The sequence below is a fragment of the Molossus molossus genome, unplaced genomic scaffold (assembly GCF_014108415.1).
Source record: "Molossus molossus isolate mMolMol1 unplaced genomic scaffold, mMolMol1.p scaffold_m16_p_16, whole genome shotgun sequence".
NCBI classification, from domain to species: domain Eukaryota; kingdom Metazoa; phylum Chordata; class Mammalia; order Chiroptera; family Molossidae; genus Molossus; species Molossus molossus.
Window position 1 is genome coordinate 54,599,163 of NW_023425351.1, and position 13,886 is coordinate 54,613,048.

Sequence of the window (13,886 nt, forward strand, 5' to 3'; positions counted from 1 at the left end):
TGCTGATATCATATACAGTGGTCAAATCCAAAGACACTGATCCACAGTTATCCATACTTTATATTTCCCTCACAGCTTGAAAAATTACCTCTTCGTTAATGACTTTCAATCTGTGGTTTTATCATCTTTTCCAACTTACTTTCCTGTCCCTTTATTGACTTACTAAACCAAAAATTTCTTATTGTCATCTCATGTGCACGCTCAAATCCAACCTAATCAGGATGCTTTCGTGACTCCATTTTCATCTCCAATTCATCTCACCTATTAGAGGACTAAACTCCCTCAAACACAGTTTGCATTACTGTTCAAGTCTCCTGTTATTCTAGATTTCTAGTATAGCCATTATATTTCCCACTAGTCATCAAGACGCATCTACAACTCAAGTGCAAGCGATTCTTTGTCATTCTGCAGTTTTACTGGTTAGCCTTGCTCAGTCCATGCCTTGTGTTCTCCTTTCCTTCCACTTTAAAATCCTATTTAATTTTCACGACTCATCTCAAGCAGCAATTTTTACAAAATCCAATTTCTCATTTTTCTCCAGATTATTCAAATCCCTCTTTTTATATAACAAGCGATAATGAAAATAAGTGGTATGACTATACTTATGTACCTAATATTGCAATATATAACGGATTATAGTTTATTCTACAACTACCTTGTCAACATATTGTTAGAAATAAAAACATCTTTTTTCCCCATTTCTTCATCATTTTTACTCAAAAAGTAAGCCTAGGTTATATGAATTTTTATACTAGCTAACACCTACATAGCATTTTGTGTCAAGAACTATTCTACATTTGTTTTATATGTACCAACTTAATTATTCTTCACACGATCTTAAGAGTAGCTACTAATAGTGTGCACTTCCTTCGGGTGAGAAGCTGAGGTATGGAGAGGTTAGAAAGGTTTTCAAAGACATATTGTTACCCAATGCTTTAGTCTGGGTTCAAACCTCAGCAGATCGAGTCAAGAAATTCTCCTCCTAACCCTTGAGCCCTATACCCGTGTAGGCATCTCACCAGGACAAAACAGCTTCATTAATTAAAATTCAAAACACTTTCCCAACATTTTATCTTAAATAAAATGTACAGCATATTTATAACTTATTTATTAATGTAAAGAAATATATATAATAAATATAAATAAATATATTACATATAGCAATAAATATATATTTATTAAGTTATAATATGCACAGCCTGTATATAACTTCTACCACTTTTACTTAGTTAGTCCCAAGTCTTATGATTTTAATTGTCAAGTCATTGGAAGTGTCCTTTAGACCACTGTTTCTGGGCATCTACAACGTGGGAAAGATTCGTCAATTTAAAATGTAAAGATAAGAGACCTGCATGATACATATATTTAATGTTCATTAATTAAAAACATTTTAAAAATAAAGAAAAAATGTATAATCACTCATTTCTCTGAAATTTGGATATTTCATAATTGGCTAGAGCTAGTGATGCCAAGACCTTCAAATGAAATTTGTTTTCATTTAATCAACTGCTTTCACTACATAAGCATATTTAAGCAATGAAACAGACTTTTACTTCTTTGAATGTGAATAGTAACTTGCAGAGTGGTAAGAAGATAAGTATTGTTTAAAAGTTTAAATACACAGACAGGCTGTTTGTTACCTCTTGAAAAGAGTATCACTATGAGGAATACCCTTTTGCTCTGATCTTTAAGGACATTGTTATTATTATTATTATTACTATTATTTCAAAATTAGGTCTTTTCCCCCAACATCTGTGGGAAAAAAAGAGAGGACAAAATTGATAGCATTTTAAAAATTAAGTAATTGTCATTGCTCATAAATTTTTAAATTAAATTTATTGGTGTGACATTGGTTAATAGGATCATATAGGTTTCGGGTGTGAATTTCTGTTACAAGATCTGTATATTGCACTGTGCCCACCATCCAATGTCAAATCATCCTCTGTCACCATATATTAGGCCCCCATCACCCCCACCTGACCCCTTGCCTCTGGCAATCACCACACTGCTGTTTGTGACCACAAGTTATATATCCCACATAAGTGAAATCAAACAGCCCTTAGCTTTTTCTGCCTGACTTACTTCACTTAGCATAATATTAAATAATTGTTATTTCTTATAACATTGAAGTGTCTTTATTATATGTGTTTATAAAATATGCTACAGGAACCTTAATTTGTATTCTCGAGCTGAAGAGCACTATACAATTAGTCATCATCAAAGTACAATAGTGTCATTTTAAGCAACTTATCTGAGTCTTCTAGTATTATTTAGCACAAAATCTACTCTAAAAAATAAAAAGTATCTTCTAACTAAAAGTCACCTCCACATTATCTCATCCAACTAGTTACATTGCTACATTTCTTAGATATTTTAATATTAAATTTTAAATGTTTATGCCTCCTTATAAAAAAACAGTGCTTTTGAATATTGTTCTGAACTCAAGCATCGTGGATATTGACAGAATTTACTTTATACAACTTCCTGTTGTGCACAAAGTTGCGTCTTCACTCATTCAGCTCCCCAGTAAAATTTAGATCCCTGCCCGCCAAAGCTGTTCTTTGCTCGCTCAGTCTTTTACCTTCTAGCATGGTGCTGCCTTGGAGAAGTAGCTCAAATAGAACTGAGGAATGGATGGATCATACGAATGAATGAAAGTATGGATTTGAAGAAGATGAAGTAAAAACAAAAACATAATTATGAGAACCTCACATTTTCTTTATAATTACACTTGAATATTCTAGAAAAACCTAGTAGAAAAGTTGGCAGGACTTCTGGTTCACTAAGTTCAACATTTTAAAATATAAAAATTTGTTTTTATTTTTTAAATTATTATTTTTTTCTTTATTGGTTTTAGAGAGGGAGAGAGAGATAGAAACATGGATGAGCGAGAACATCGATTGGCCGCCTCCTGCATGCCCCCCCCCCTCGGTATCGGGCCCATGACCTGGGCAGGTGTCCTGACCAGGAATTGAACTGGTGACCTCTTTGTGCATGGGTCTACGCTCAGCTACTGAGCAACACCAGCTGGGCTTACTTTTAAAATTAAAAAAATAATAATTTTTTTTTTTTCATTTCTTGGCAAACCTACTCTTTTTTTTTTCTTCTTTATTGATTTTAGAGAGAGAGGAAGGGAGAGAGAAAGAGAGATAGAAACATAAATGAGCGAGAACATCGATTGGCCGCCTCCAGCATGCCCCCCACTGGGGATCTGGCCCACAAGCTGGGCATGTGTCCTGCCAGGAATCAAGCTGGCGACCTCTTGGTAGATGCGTCAATGCTCAACAACTGAGCCACACCGGCCAGGCTAAACCTACTCTTTTTGATGTAAAATAACAAAGGATGGATAGAGACTATTCAATTAATCATTAAAATTAGAAAAGGTTCAGAACTAGCCATTTGAACAACCATGTGCTCCCTATGAAGACAGCCTGCAGTTCCTGAATCTCTTATTAATTTGTTTCTTACACTTTAAAGGTGTTATTGAGGAAAGACATGCTTTGGCAATATGTGTGCTTCATGTCTTCCACAATTATGCTAACTTCTGGCAGTTCCAGTAACAGAATTGATTGTTTTTACAAAGACCACAAGTTTTACTATTTTTGTTTTTAGTTGAAAGATGAGTGTGAGATAAAAAGGTTTCCTTTTAAAATTATTTTATCCTGTGTTAAATAAATGATTTCAAGGAAATAAAAACCCAAATACCTATTTGATAGCAGACATATAATAATGATGAAAATTAAAATGATATAACCCTTTTCTATAAATAATCATAGATATACTGTTTTGAAAAACCAATTGTAGTAAAGATTTTTGAGAAAAAAACTGTACTAAAATAAAATTTCAAATAATGTTGGCTTGTTATTTTGTGACTATGAACAAATTGGCATAATTTGTTTTGACTGAAATGTGATATTCAAAAATAAAAATGAAGAACAAGAGTGTTTTTCTTCTCACATAAAATGCAATAAATAAATGCACAATTTATATTTTAATTATTATGTAAATTTAAACATTTTGTTTCATACTAACTTTTTTTAGCCTATTAACATTCTTGACAATGTCAAAGCAAATATACTTTAAACAAAATATTTACCCCCTCTCCCCCACACACAAATACACTATTATGTCTGTTTCCTTTCTTGATCACCGTCAAACTCATGTACAAAAACAATGTACAAAATATATATGGCCACTAAGGCAATATACCAAGTATAGAGAATTACATATATCTTTATGCCTTAATGAAGCTTATATATTTTAGCATAAATAGCTGGAATTTCCCAGCTCACGTTATGAAGCATGGAGCGTACACAGGTTTAACAGTGTAGCCGAAATGAGGAAAAGGCAAAACAGACATAGCTTTTATAACTCCACTAATAATTCCAAAATAAATATATGGGTCAGAAAAAAATATTAGAAATAGAGGTAGTAAACCTGATATTTAAGTCAGCAAACATTTAACTTTTATTTTGTGCTAACTTGATGGAACTTGATATGTCAGAATAATTTTATCTGACTTTTTTTTCTGTTTACATTTTCTATTATAGGAAAATGATCTTACTTTATAAAATGTATCAAACATTAATGAAAAAATACTATAGCACTATTTGTTTTCCCTAAAAACTGACATATCAATCTCAAAAATATGTTTTAAACCAAAAAAATATATATATAACAAGAAATCATAATTACACAGCTAACCACTTTACAATGAATGGTTAAGTGATTTCCAAATAGGTAACCAAATTTGATCAACAATTTTCAACAGATAGTTGACGTTTTTGGGTTTAGTATTTTCATATCTAACAAAATGAAAAAATCACATTTTAAAATTATGACACTTAAAATTTTTCATAACATACAGGCTCCAAAGTTGTTTCTCAATAATTGATGTAACTGCTCAACTTATGTCATTTTCTGTTACATATAGGAATCAATAAACATGTAGGTAAAGTATTTTTGTGATATAACTTTAATAACTGAATTTTAAAGAAATAGTTATAAACTCATTTTATCTGATAATTTACAATTAAATTTTAAAAAACCCAAATATATATACTCTTGTTAAAAAAAAAAACACATTTACAATAACTAATCATATTTATTACCAACATGTTATTTTAGAAGTCAGATGTTGTGTCATAAATGGGTTCTTTCAAAATTTATATCTATCTGTATAAGCAGCAAGGCAGGAATTTCCACAAACTGCTATTGGTTCATATCACAAAAATGTTTACCTCTCCTAAAAATGTTATAATCCTGTATGTAATACAGATGAATGCACTAATTCAGTGATTCCTAATCAGATTCATAGATGTTCTTCATAATTAATTCACAAAAGACTACTGAGTTAAAAGGTTTTGATCTTTAAATCAAGAGTATTTTTTTCCTTAAACAAAAAATTACTATTACAAGTTTTTCTTTAGAAAAACAATTATGTTAAAATTTAGATATGTTCAAACAAAAATTCCTACAAGAAATCACCAATTTAAGGAATTTCACTCTTTTTTTTTTTTTATCTCACATCTTGAATTACAAATCTAGATTACTATGAACACACTAGATCAAGAGAGTTTGTTTACCTTTTGAAATAAGCTGAGCTCAGGAGTTTACCATGTTAATCCATTAACTAAATACACATTAAAATACAAGAAAATATTGGATAATAATCATGCATGTTATATAGATATTAATGCAGTTAATTTGATAAATATACAAGCAATTTTATAAAACACACACAAACAACACAGACATCACAAACTTCACTCTTTCACTAGAGAAAGTAACAAAAAAGGAGTACACTCACAGAGAGAAAACTTGTTGCTGTTGTCTTTCCCTGGAAACAATTTAAATCCTCTAGATTTAAAATCTATGGCCTTTTTCACTAGTTAAGAAAACAAACAAAAACATGTATCAGGATATACAATTTTAAAATGAAATTCAAGTTAACAAATTTTGTTAGCATGGATTTATGCAAGTTAAAAAAAAAAATTGCTTTCATAAGTCTGAGATAGGGTACACAAAAGAAAAGAAAAATTAGCAATGTTATCACTAAGTAGTAAAATACCAAGCATTAAAGAAGGATATTAAGTGTTCTATGGGGAGAATCCTACATATGTGTGTAGGTAGTTTTTAATACTATTCAAGGTTTTTTATAAGAACAAAACATTAACACTTGAACCACTTGAATTGTTCAAATTTTATTTAATTGGGAAAATTAAAATACCAAGACATAAAAATGGAAAGAATTTAATGAACTTGAAAATAAACTAATGGACTTTTTAGGAAATTTAGCCTAACTAAAATGTTAGGACACATTTATTAAAATGGCAGAATTGAAAAAATTAAAATACATTTTAATATTTTTGCCAATAACAATTTCCTTTCATAGTCATTGCTTTTCACAATGATTGATATCAGTTTATATTGCTTAAAATTTGTGAAAGCAAATTAAATGTATTTGGATTTATTCATTGATATCTACTATTCTTTTTGATATGATATTAGAAATCAATATCATAAGATGATGGCATACTTCACTGTGCACTATGTTAAAATAGATGTGACTGGATTTTCTGAAAAATAGATTCAATGAAGTAACTTAAAACACTGTAAAGTATTTCGGATAAAAGAAGAATTATTTTCTTTTAAGTATAAATTATTTGACTAAATAAAGTTGCTATATTGTTTTTAACACTGATAAACAATAGTTCAGAAGACTATTAAAATTTTAATGACACCAAGTAAAATAAAGAAAATCTATTTAATTAAAATTCCACTAATTAAAAGGTATGCAATCTTATCTAATGAGATATTTAAATGTCAATTAGAATTTTCTTTTAAACAACCAGCATGAACAAGAATGCAAGAGATGTAGTTAACTTCATCAATTATAACTTAGAATTTTTTACATATTGCTTTATAAGTTATATAGGTAGGGATGACAAGCTGAGACAATAGACTATCTGGTTTTATTCATGCCCTGAATTTGAGAAAAGCAAAATTGCTGTTTGATAGTTTAAAATGATCATTTTACTAATTGCAACTTGTCGTTTTCCCCAATTATGGACATTTCATTAGTTTTGGAACAGATTATGGTGATTTTTTTCTTGTTAATATCTTCAAAAGTAGAAAGGTAGAGACAGTGTCTGATGGTTTCCTGGAATATATAGTTAAGAGCTATCTATTGCCTTGGCCAGTTTGACTCAGTGGTTAGAGCATCAGCCTGCTGGCCAGAGTTGCTGGTTCGAATCCCGGTCACAAGTACCTGTTTCAGCTTTAATTCCCAGCCTGGGTCAGGGTTGTGCATGATGTCTCTCTCTCTGCCTCCCTCCCCTTCTCCCATTCTATCTTAAAAAAAAAAAAAATCAGTGAAAAAATGTCCTCGGGTGAGGATTAAAAATAAAAGAACTATCTATACTTATTAGTATAAAAAAAGAGAGGAAATTGCCCTAGCTGATTTGGCAAAAAAATGTCCTCGGGTGAGGATTAAAAATAAAAGAACTATCTATACATATTAGAATAAAAAAAGAGAGGAAATTGCCCTGGCTGGTTTGGCTCAGCGGTTAGAGCTTTGGCCCATGGACCAGAGAGTCCCAGGTTCAGTTCCTGCTAAGGGCATATACCTCGGTTGCAGTTTGTCCCCAGCCCCAGTTGGGGTCCTGTGGGTGGCAACCACTCGATGTGTCTCTCTCATGTCGATGTTTCTCTCTCTTCCTCCCTTTCTCCCTCCTGCTCTGACAATGAAAGCAAAATAAAAAAATCTTTTTTTTAAAGAGAAAAATGATCACTGAAGCAGTATTTTAAAGAAAACTGATTTTTAGCAAGTATTCATTGTGTGATTTTACACAAGAATCTGCCTTTTTACCTTGGTCTCTCTCTCATTTTGTTTTTTGCTTTTTGTTTGTTTGTTTGTTAATCCTCACCCAAGGATAGTTTTTCATCGATTATTAGACAGAGTGGAAGGGAAGGAGGGAGAGAGAGAGAGACACATGATGTGTTAGATGCCTCCTGCAAGACCCCTACCAGGGCTTGGATCAAACCTGCAACCCAGGTACGAATCGAACCTGCAACCCTTCGATCCTCAGGCGAATGCTCTAACCACTGAGCCAAAGGGTTTGGTCTCTTCTCTTAAAATAAGCAGCTAGGACTAGAGGACTGCTTAGTCTCTTTACAGTTTTGAGATTATTTAGGATCCTTTATTTACAGCGAAAAAATGACTACATCTCTCTCAAGTTGTGCTTTTTGCTGTAATTCTCTCTCACACACCCACCTTCATGGGAAACTAAAGTTTAGTTCGATTGGGGTTTGCAACTGCTCTAAATTTTGTCTCTGACACTTGTGAATTTCCCGGCTGTCTTAAAATTCTTTTTAACAAAATCTGCATTTTGTGTTTTGAAGCATAATTCTCCCAATTCGAATATGAAGTAGAAGTTGGAATTCTCCCTCTACTTTTGTTCTGCGTTTTAAGATTTGATTTGAAGTCTTACAAATGAGTCTAAAGATTTCATGGTAGTTTCAACACAGATCTGGGATTCTAAAAAAATAAATAAAAATACTGTAAACTCACAGAAGGAAACCGAAGAAGAAAAGTCCAGATGGATAAAGAGCTCGGTTTGATAATGCTGTTAGTAAGAATAGAAGATGTTGAACACTACAGAAGGGGTGTGTGAGCACGTGCAAGCAGAAAGGGTACGTTTATGCAATGTGTTTATGTCTAAACTTGACTATTTGGTTGGGTGAGTTAGGGATAACACTTTGCTAAGAAAGTGTCATCTCAGACCAAAAAGTTTAAAATAACTTCTTGGTTCTATAGGAAATTATATTCTCCTTTAAAAAGAAAATCACTTGGGATAAGTAGTATTGTTCATACACTCCAATATTTTTTAAGTCCTAACTTCTATTTATGTTACCAGGCAAGTTTTTGGCTAGCATTTATTCTTGCTACATAATGTATAATTATAAAATTTAAATATAAGTGTTATGCAATACCCAATTTTTATTTGAAAAAAATTATAGTTATATACTATACCACTATGCTTAAATTCCACAATAAATTCCAGGAATCAGTGAATAGCAAGAATTTAGTAAATGCTGGTTATTATTATTATTATTTTTTGATCCTCACCCGAGGATATTTTTACATTTATTGTCAAATAGAGTGGGAGGGAGAGAGAGAGAGAAACATTGATGTGAGAGAGACACATCGGCTGGTTGCCGCCCACACGACCCCAACTGGGGCTGGAGACAAGCCGCAACCGAGGTACGTGCCCTTAGCGGGAACCGAACCTGGGACCCTTTGGTCTGCGGGCCGACAATCTAACTGCTGAGCCAAACCAGCCAGGGCAATGCTAGTTATTTTTATTACATTATAATTTTATGATCTAGTCAGTTTCTGAGGCCATTTAAATTGGTTGTGTGACATACACAAATTTTTCAGTTATTTTGCGTTATATCTTTTGCACTGTGTAGGAATTAGACAAGTTAAATCATCTACGTCCCCTGGATTTCTAACTTAAATTTTATTTTTTATACAAAGTTGGAAAACTCCCCAAATCCTTTGACCAAAACAGTAAATTTAGTATGAATATAAAGAAAATCCTTGAATATATAATCTTACCAGTTTTTTTGAACACGTGTATTCACCATATTTTAAGGTACTCATGTAACAGGCCCATTTTAGGTTTCATAAAAGATTCTGAAGTTACAAAGTCTCGAAGTTTGGGTCTAGTCAGTCTAGACCCTAAATCTTTGGAAACTTGTTTTCGACCACTTCAGAGTAAAGAAGAATTGTAAATTTGTTTTGCTTGGAAAATTAAACAGAGTGGTGAGTTTTAAAAGAAGACACTACATTTTATAAAATCAATTTGTTGTTTTCACAAATCTAGATGGAATTAATTTTGTTACTTTTTATTCAAGGGAAAGTGGATGGACTAAATAACTGGTTGAAGATCACACAACTAGTATTTGAATAAAGACTATGAAATTCAAATCTGGGCTTTCTTTCCTCCCAGAAATGAAACAAAGTCTGGAATCCATAACACGTATGCAGATACCACAGACGCACCTGCAATGCATGGTGTAACGGGGCTTAGCGTTATGGTGTGCTGTAGAATGTCAGGATGAAAAATGTGGGAGTTTTATATTATCCTTGTGCATCCTTATAATTAGTAAATAAAATCACTACATGGCAAGAGTTATCATTGGTAGGTTCACAGACACTTTTAACACTGTTAAGACTGTTTCAGCCATTAATTTAACTAAGTTTTAATTCTTATTTTCTGACAGTGATGAATAAAAAATTTTCATCACCTTTAGTCCTACAGTTAAATATGAATGTCCCCTCCATTTACTTCCTTAGGCCTTTAGTTATTATTGTTGTTGTTGTTTTGATATATCATATTCTTTTGAATGAAAATGATTTTTTTTTTTTTGCTTTATCTATAGTTTCTATTTTCTTCTTATGGAGTAATTTTACCAAAGACAATTTCACTATAAAATGTAACATAAAAAATTAACATTTTTTTGGTGGGGATGCTTAGTATGGCCCTGGTTTTCACATGAATTCTGTAGAGAATGGGGAGATTAGGCGACACTTCTCAAATGATGTCTACGACAAAAATAGGCCTGAAGGTCTATTTTTAAAAATTCTTATTTAAAATAAATGAAATTTTATGTTGCATACTTGCTTTAGACTCAATGTCAAAGACCACATCTGTACACTATAATGCCTTCTGGCATAATACTAATGGAGAAAGAAGTAACCGTTGGAATAATAGTGACCACAGTTCATGAATGTCATCAGATTTAGGGCAATGGAATATATTCTCCCATGACAAATTTTATTAGTATACTAAGTAATTTTAAATTAAAAATCCAGGAAAGTACCATGACTGCATAACAATATTTCCTCATCTCTTTTGATTATCATATTTATATATTTATTCAAATTCTTCACTAGAAGTCTTGGTATCATCACCTGGATTGTATTTAAAGCAGCTGTAGATGGACTTTTGCAATGTGTTCGATGCAGGGTTGTACTGCTATGTTTATGGCTACTGAAAACAGCAAAGCACAGGTCATAACCCATGTGTATTCTATACTGTCCACATGCTTTCCCAGGTCCGTGCTCCTCGGTCTTTGCAGAAGGTTATCCGACTAGGCTGCATTCTGCTGTATAAACTGTGGCATTGCACTAGCAGCACTGGGACCGCCCGGGGGCTTGTTAGAAGAGGTGACCATCAAGCTCAGCCCCAGGCCTATTGATTTAGAATTTATGACTTAACAAGACCCCCTGGTGATTCGTGTGACCATTTAAGTTTGTGAAGCGCTAGACTCTACCGATAGACTCCCTCATGCACTGGAGAATTCCAGCAGGAGGATGGAGGGTGGGAAATAAGTAAGATCAAGATTATTCCAGTGTCCCTCCTGTTGACTAGGACCCTTAATTGAAGGTAACTAGTCCTCTCAAGTCAGCCAACTATATATCACTGTCCAACAGCTCTCTCCGCTCATCCCATTGGGTTGGGAATGGTAATAGCCTGGTTGCTTCTACCCTAGGTTATAGTATGACCCCTTGTGGTTCCTTTACATCCACTCATTTAGAAATAATTAAAAACTTTTTTTTCTTTATTGATTTTAGAGAGAGAAGGAGAGAGAGCTAGAAACATCGATGACAGAGAACATCTATTGGCTGCCTCCTGCATGTCCCCCACTAGGGATCGGGCCCACAACCTGGGCATGTGCCCTGACTGGGAATCGAACCAGTGACCTCTTGGTGCATGGGTCGACGTTCACCCACTGAGCTACACTGGCCAAACAGAAATATTTTTTTTTGTAAGTAAACTCTCCTTGAATTAGCCCTTGTTCCACTGTTACCCAATGGACTCTGATGGACATACCACTGGTACATGGAAATCATTACAGCTTTGATTTTTCAGGAACTATATTAAACAGCACCTCTTAATTTGTCTATAACCACTTTTATAATCTTCAAAAGTTTATATCCAAGTAAAATTACAGGTGGCTGGTGCTCATCATTCTAACATTGCTTGCTTACTTGTTTTCTTGGAAGTGGTTTGAAGATCTGTATCACACATATGTGCTCTTTCCTAGAAATTATCTCCCCCAAAGCATAGAGAATTCACAAGGATGAAGTAGATAGAAGGAAAGTCAAGTGAGTTGGCTTACTGAAGTTAGAGAGTAACTGAATTAAGGGTAAAAAATGGCAAAAAAAAAAAAAATATATATATATATATATAGATAGATAGATAGATAGATATATTTACACACACACACACATATACATATATATATATGTATATATGTATGGAGCATATATATGTGGGGCTAATAGAAACCTGAGATAAACAAAATGCTACACATTATTTTGGTGTAACTTATACAGGAGTTCAATATAAATACTACTAGATAGAACTGTATATATTAGGTATTCCCATAATTTCTTATCAACATTGCACTAAACTATGTATTTTTATTTCTAAGAAAATCAGCTACCTAAAATCTTTAAAATTCTGTGCTAATTGTTTTCTTAATTTGTTTACATATCTTTTACCTTATTTTATTTTTATATAACTAGAACAGATTTTTTGTTGTAAAAGTGCCACAAGGGGGCAGTATTACTTATTGGTTGTGTTTCTAAAGCATAGGTACTCTGCCAACTGTCTATTCAAAATGGAATTATTTCCCTCCTTTCTACAGTTCTAAAAATAGAGAAGGGCTAAGTAGACCTCAAGGTCATACATATGTTAGTATAACATGTTCAATCATTGACTCTGAAACGTCTGTCTTAGCATCTATACCACCACCTGACTGTGAAGAACAACATTCCACACATCCAATCAGAATTCACCAGTGTATATTTTAGAAAACGACACATAGATGGGATTAGTGTACCCTATCCTCATTTTTTTTCTTTTTAAGGCAAAGCTAATAATGCAAAAATTTAAGTGGTCAACAATATCAGAATTTAAGCATGTTTTACTTTACTATAGAGCAGAAAAAGTTTTAACTGAATTTAATATTGGGGGAAAAAAAACATTGATTATTTACAGATAGAACTAAATTTAACCTCATGGCTTGAAGCCTCTTAATACTTTATCTTAAAAATGTGAAGAACTGAATTAGAAAGGTGTAGCAAACAAAAGCCAACTGCTATATGAAATTCAAATCATCATACAGTCTTTTCAGGAAATCATTGCCAGAGTTCCTTTCTAATGGGAAAGTTCAGGAGAGTTAATAAACTTTTTTCCCCCTTTATGTAAGCCTATTAAAAGAAAATTCTCTAAACTCTCTGGGCTCTGGATAAAAGCAATCTAAGAATTTCTGTCATTTTAATCCCATTTGGTATTGTGAAGAAAAGTTATTTAAAGAATATGTTAAATAAAGAAATCCAAGCATCAACACTAAAAAACTATAGTGCATGACTTAGAATACAATGGTGTAATTATGAAGAGAGAAATATTTCATGCAATGCGCCCCAAATCTAACACCATGCTGTTCTACTAGAGATGAGGGTTCTGCCATTCCTAAAATGTTAAAGCTTAACTGTGGATTCGCTGTGCACAGCAGGGCTGCCATATGCTCTAGAACACTACATGCACGGGAAGCAGCTTGTTGCAAAAGTGGGTGAAAATGCCCTGAAATAAGTCTGAACAAGATAAAAATGTCTCTGACTTAGGATCACTTCTTCATACTCCAAAAGGCAGAGGAGTTGGCTTTGGCGCTCGCTTTGAGCACAAATAGAAAGTCTAGCCCCTTCAAAATATTTTAGAAAGGGAAAAGATTTAAAAGTCACAAGCATCACATTCACTGATTAGCTCTGGTAAGCATTGGGGGAAATCAGTTAAACACAAAACCGATTT

The 13,886-nt window shown here is 33.1% G+C and overlaps 1 protein-coding gene across 3 annotated transcripts in view; it reads right to left on the reverse strand.

The window, feature by feature from the left end:
• CSMD3 (CUB and Sushi multiple domains 3) overlaps positions 1-13,886 on the reverse strand; it is a 1,073,312-nt gene that overhangs the window by 655,986 nt on the left and 403,440 nt on the right. For 2 of the 3 annotated variants that reach the window (XM_036263875.1, XM_036263874.1), the window contains one exon: positions 5,810-5,887. The exons of the other annotated variant lie outside the window; for it this stretch is intronic. In XM_036263875.1, the coding sequence (XP_036119768.1) occupies positions 5,810-5,887 (78 nt within the window). The remainder of the gene's footprint in view (positions 1-5,809; positions 5,888-13,886) is intronic. 3 annotated transcript variants of the gene reach the window in all.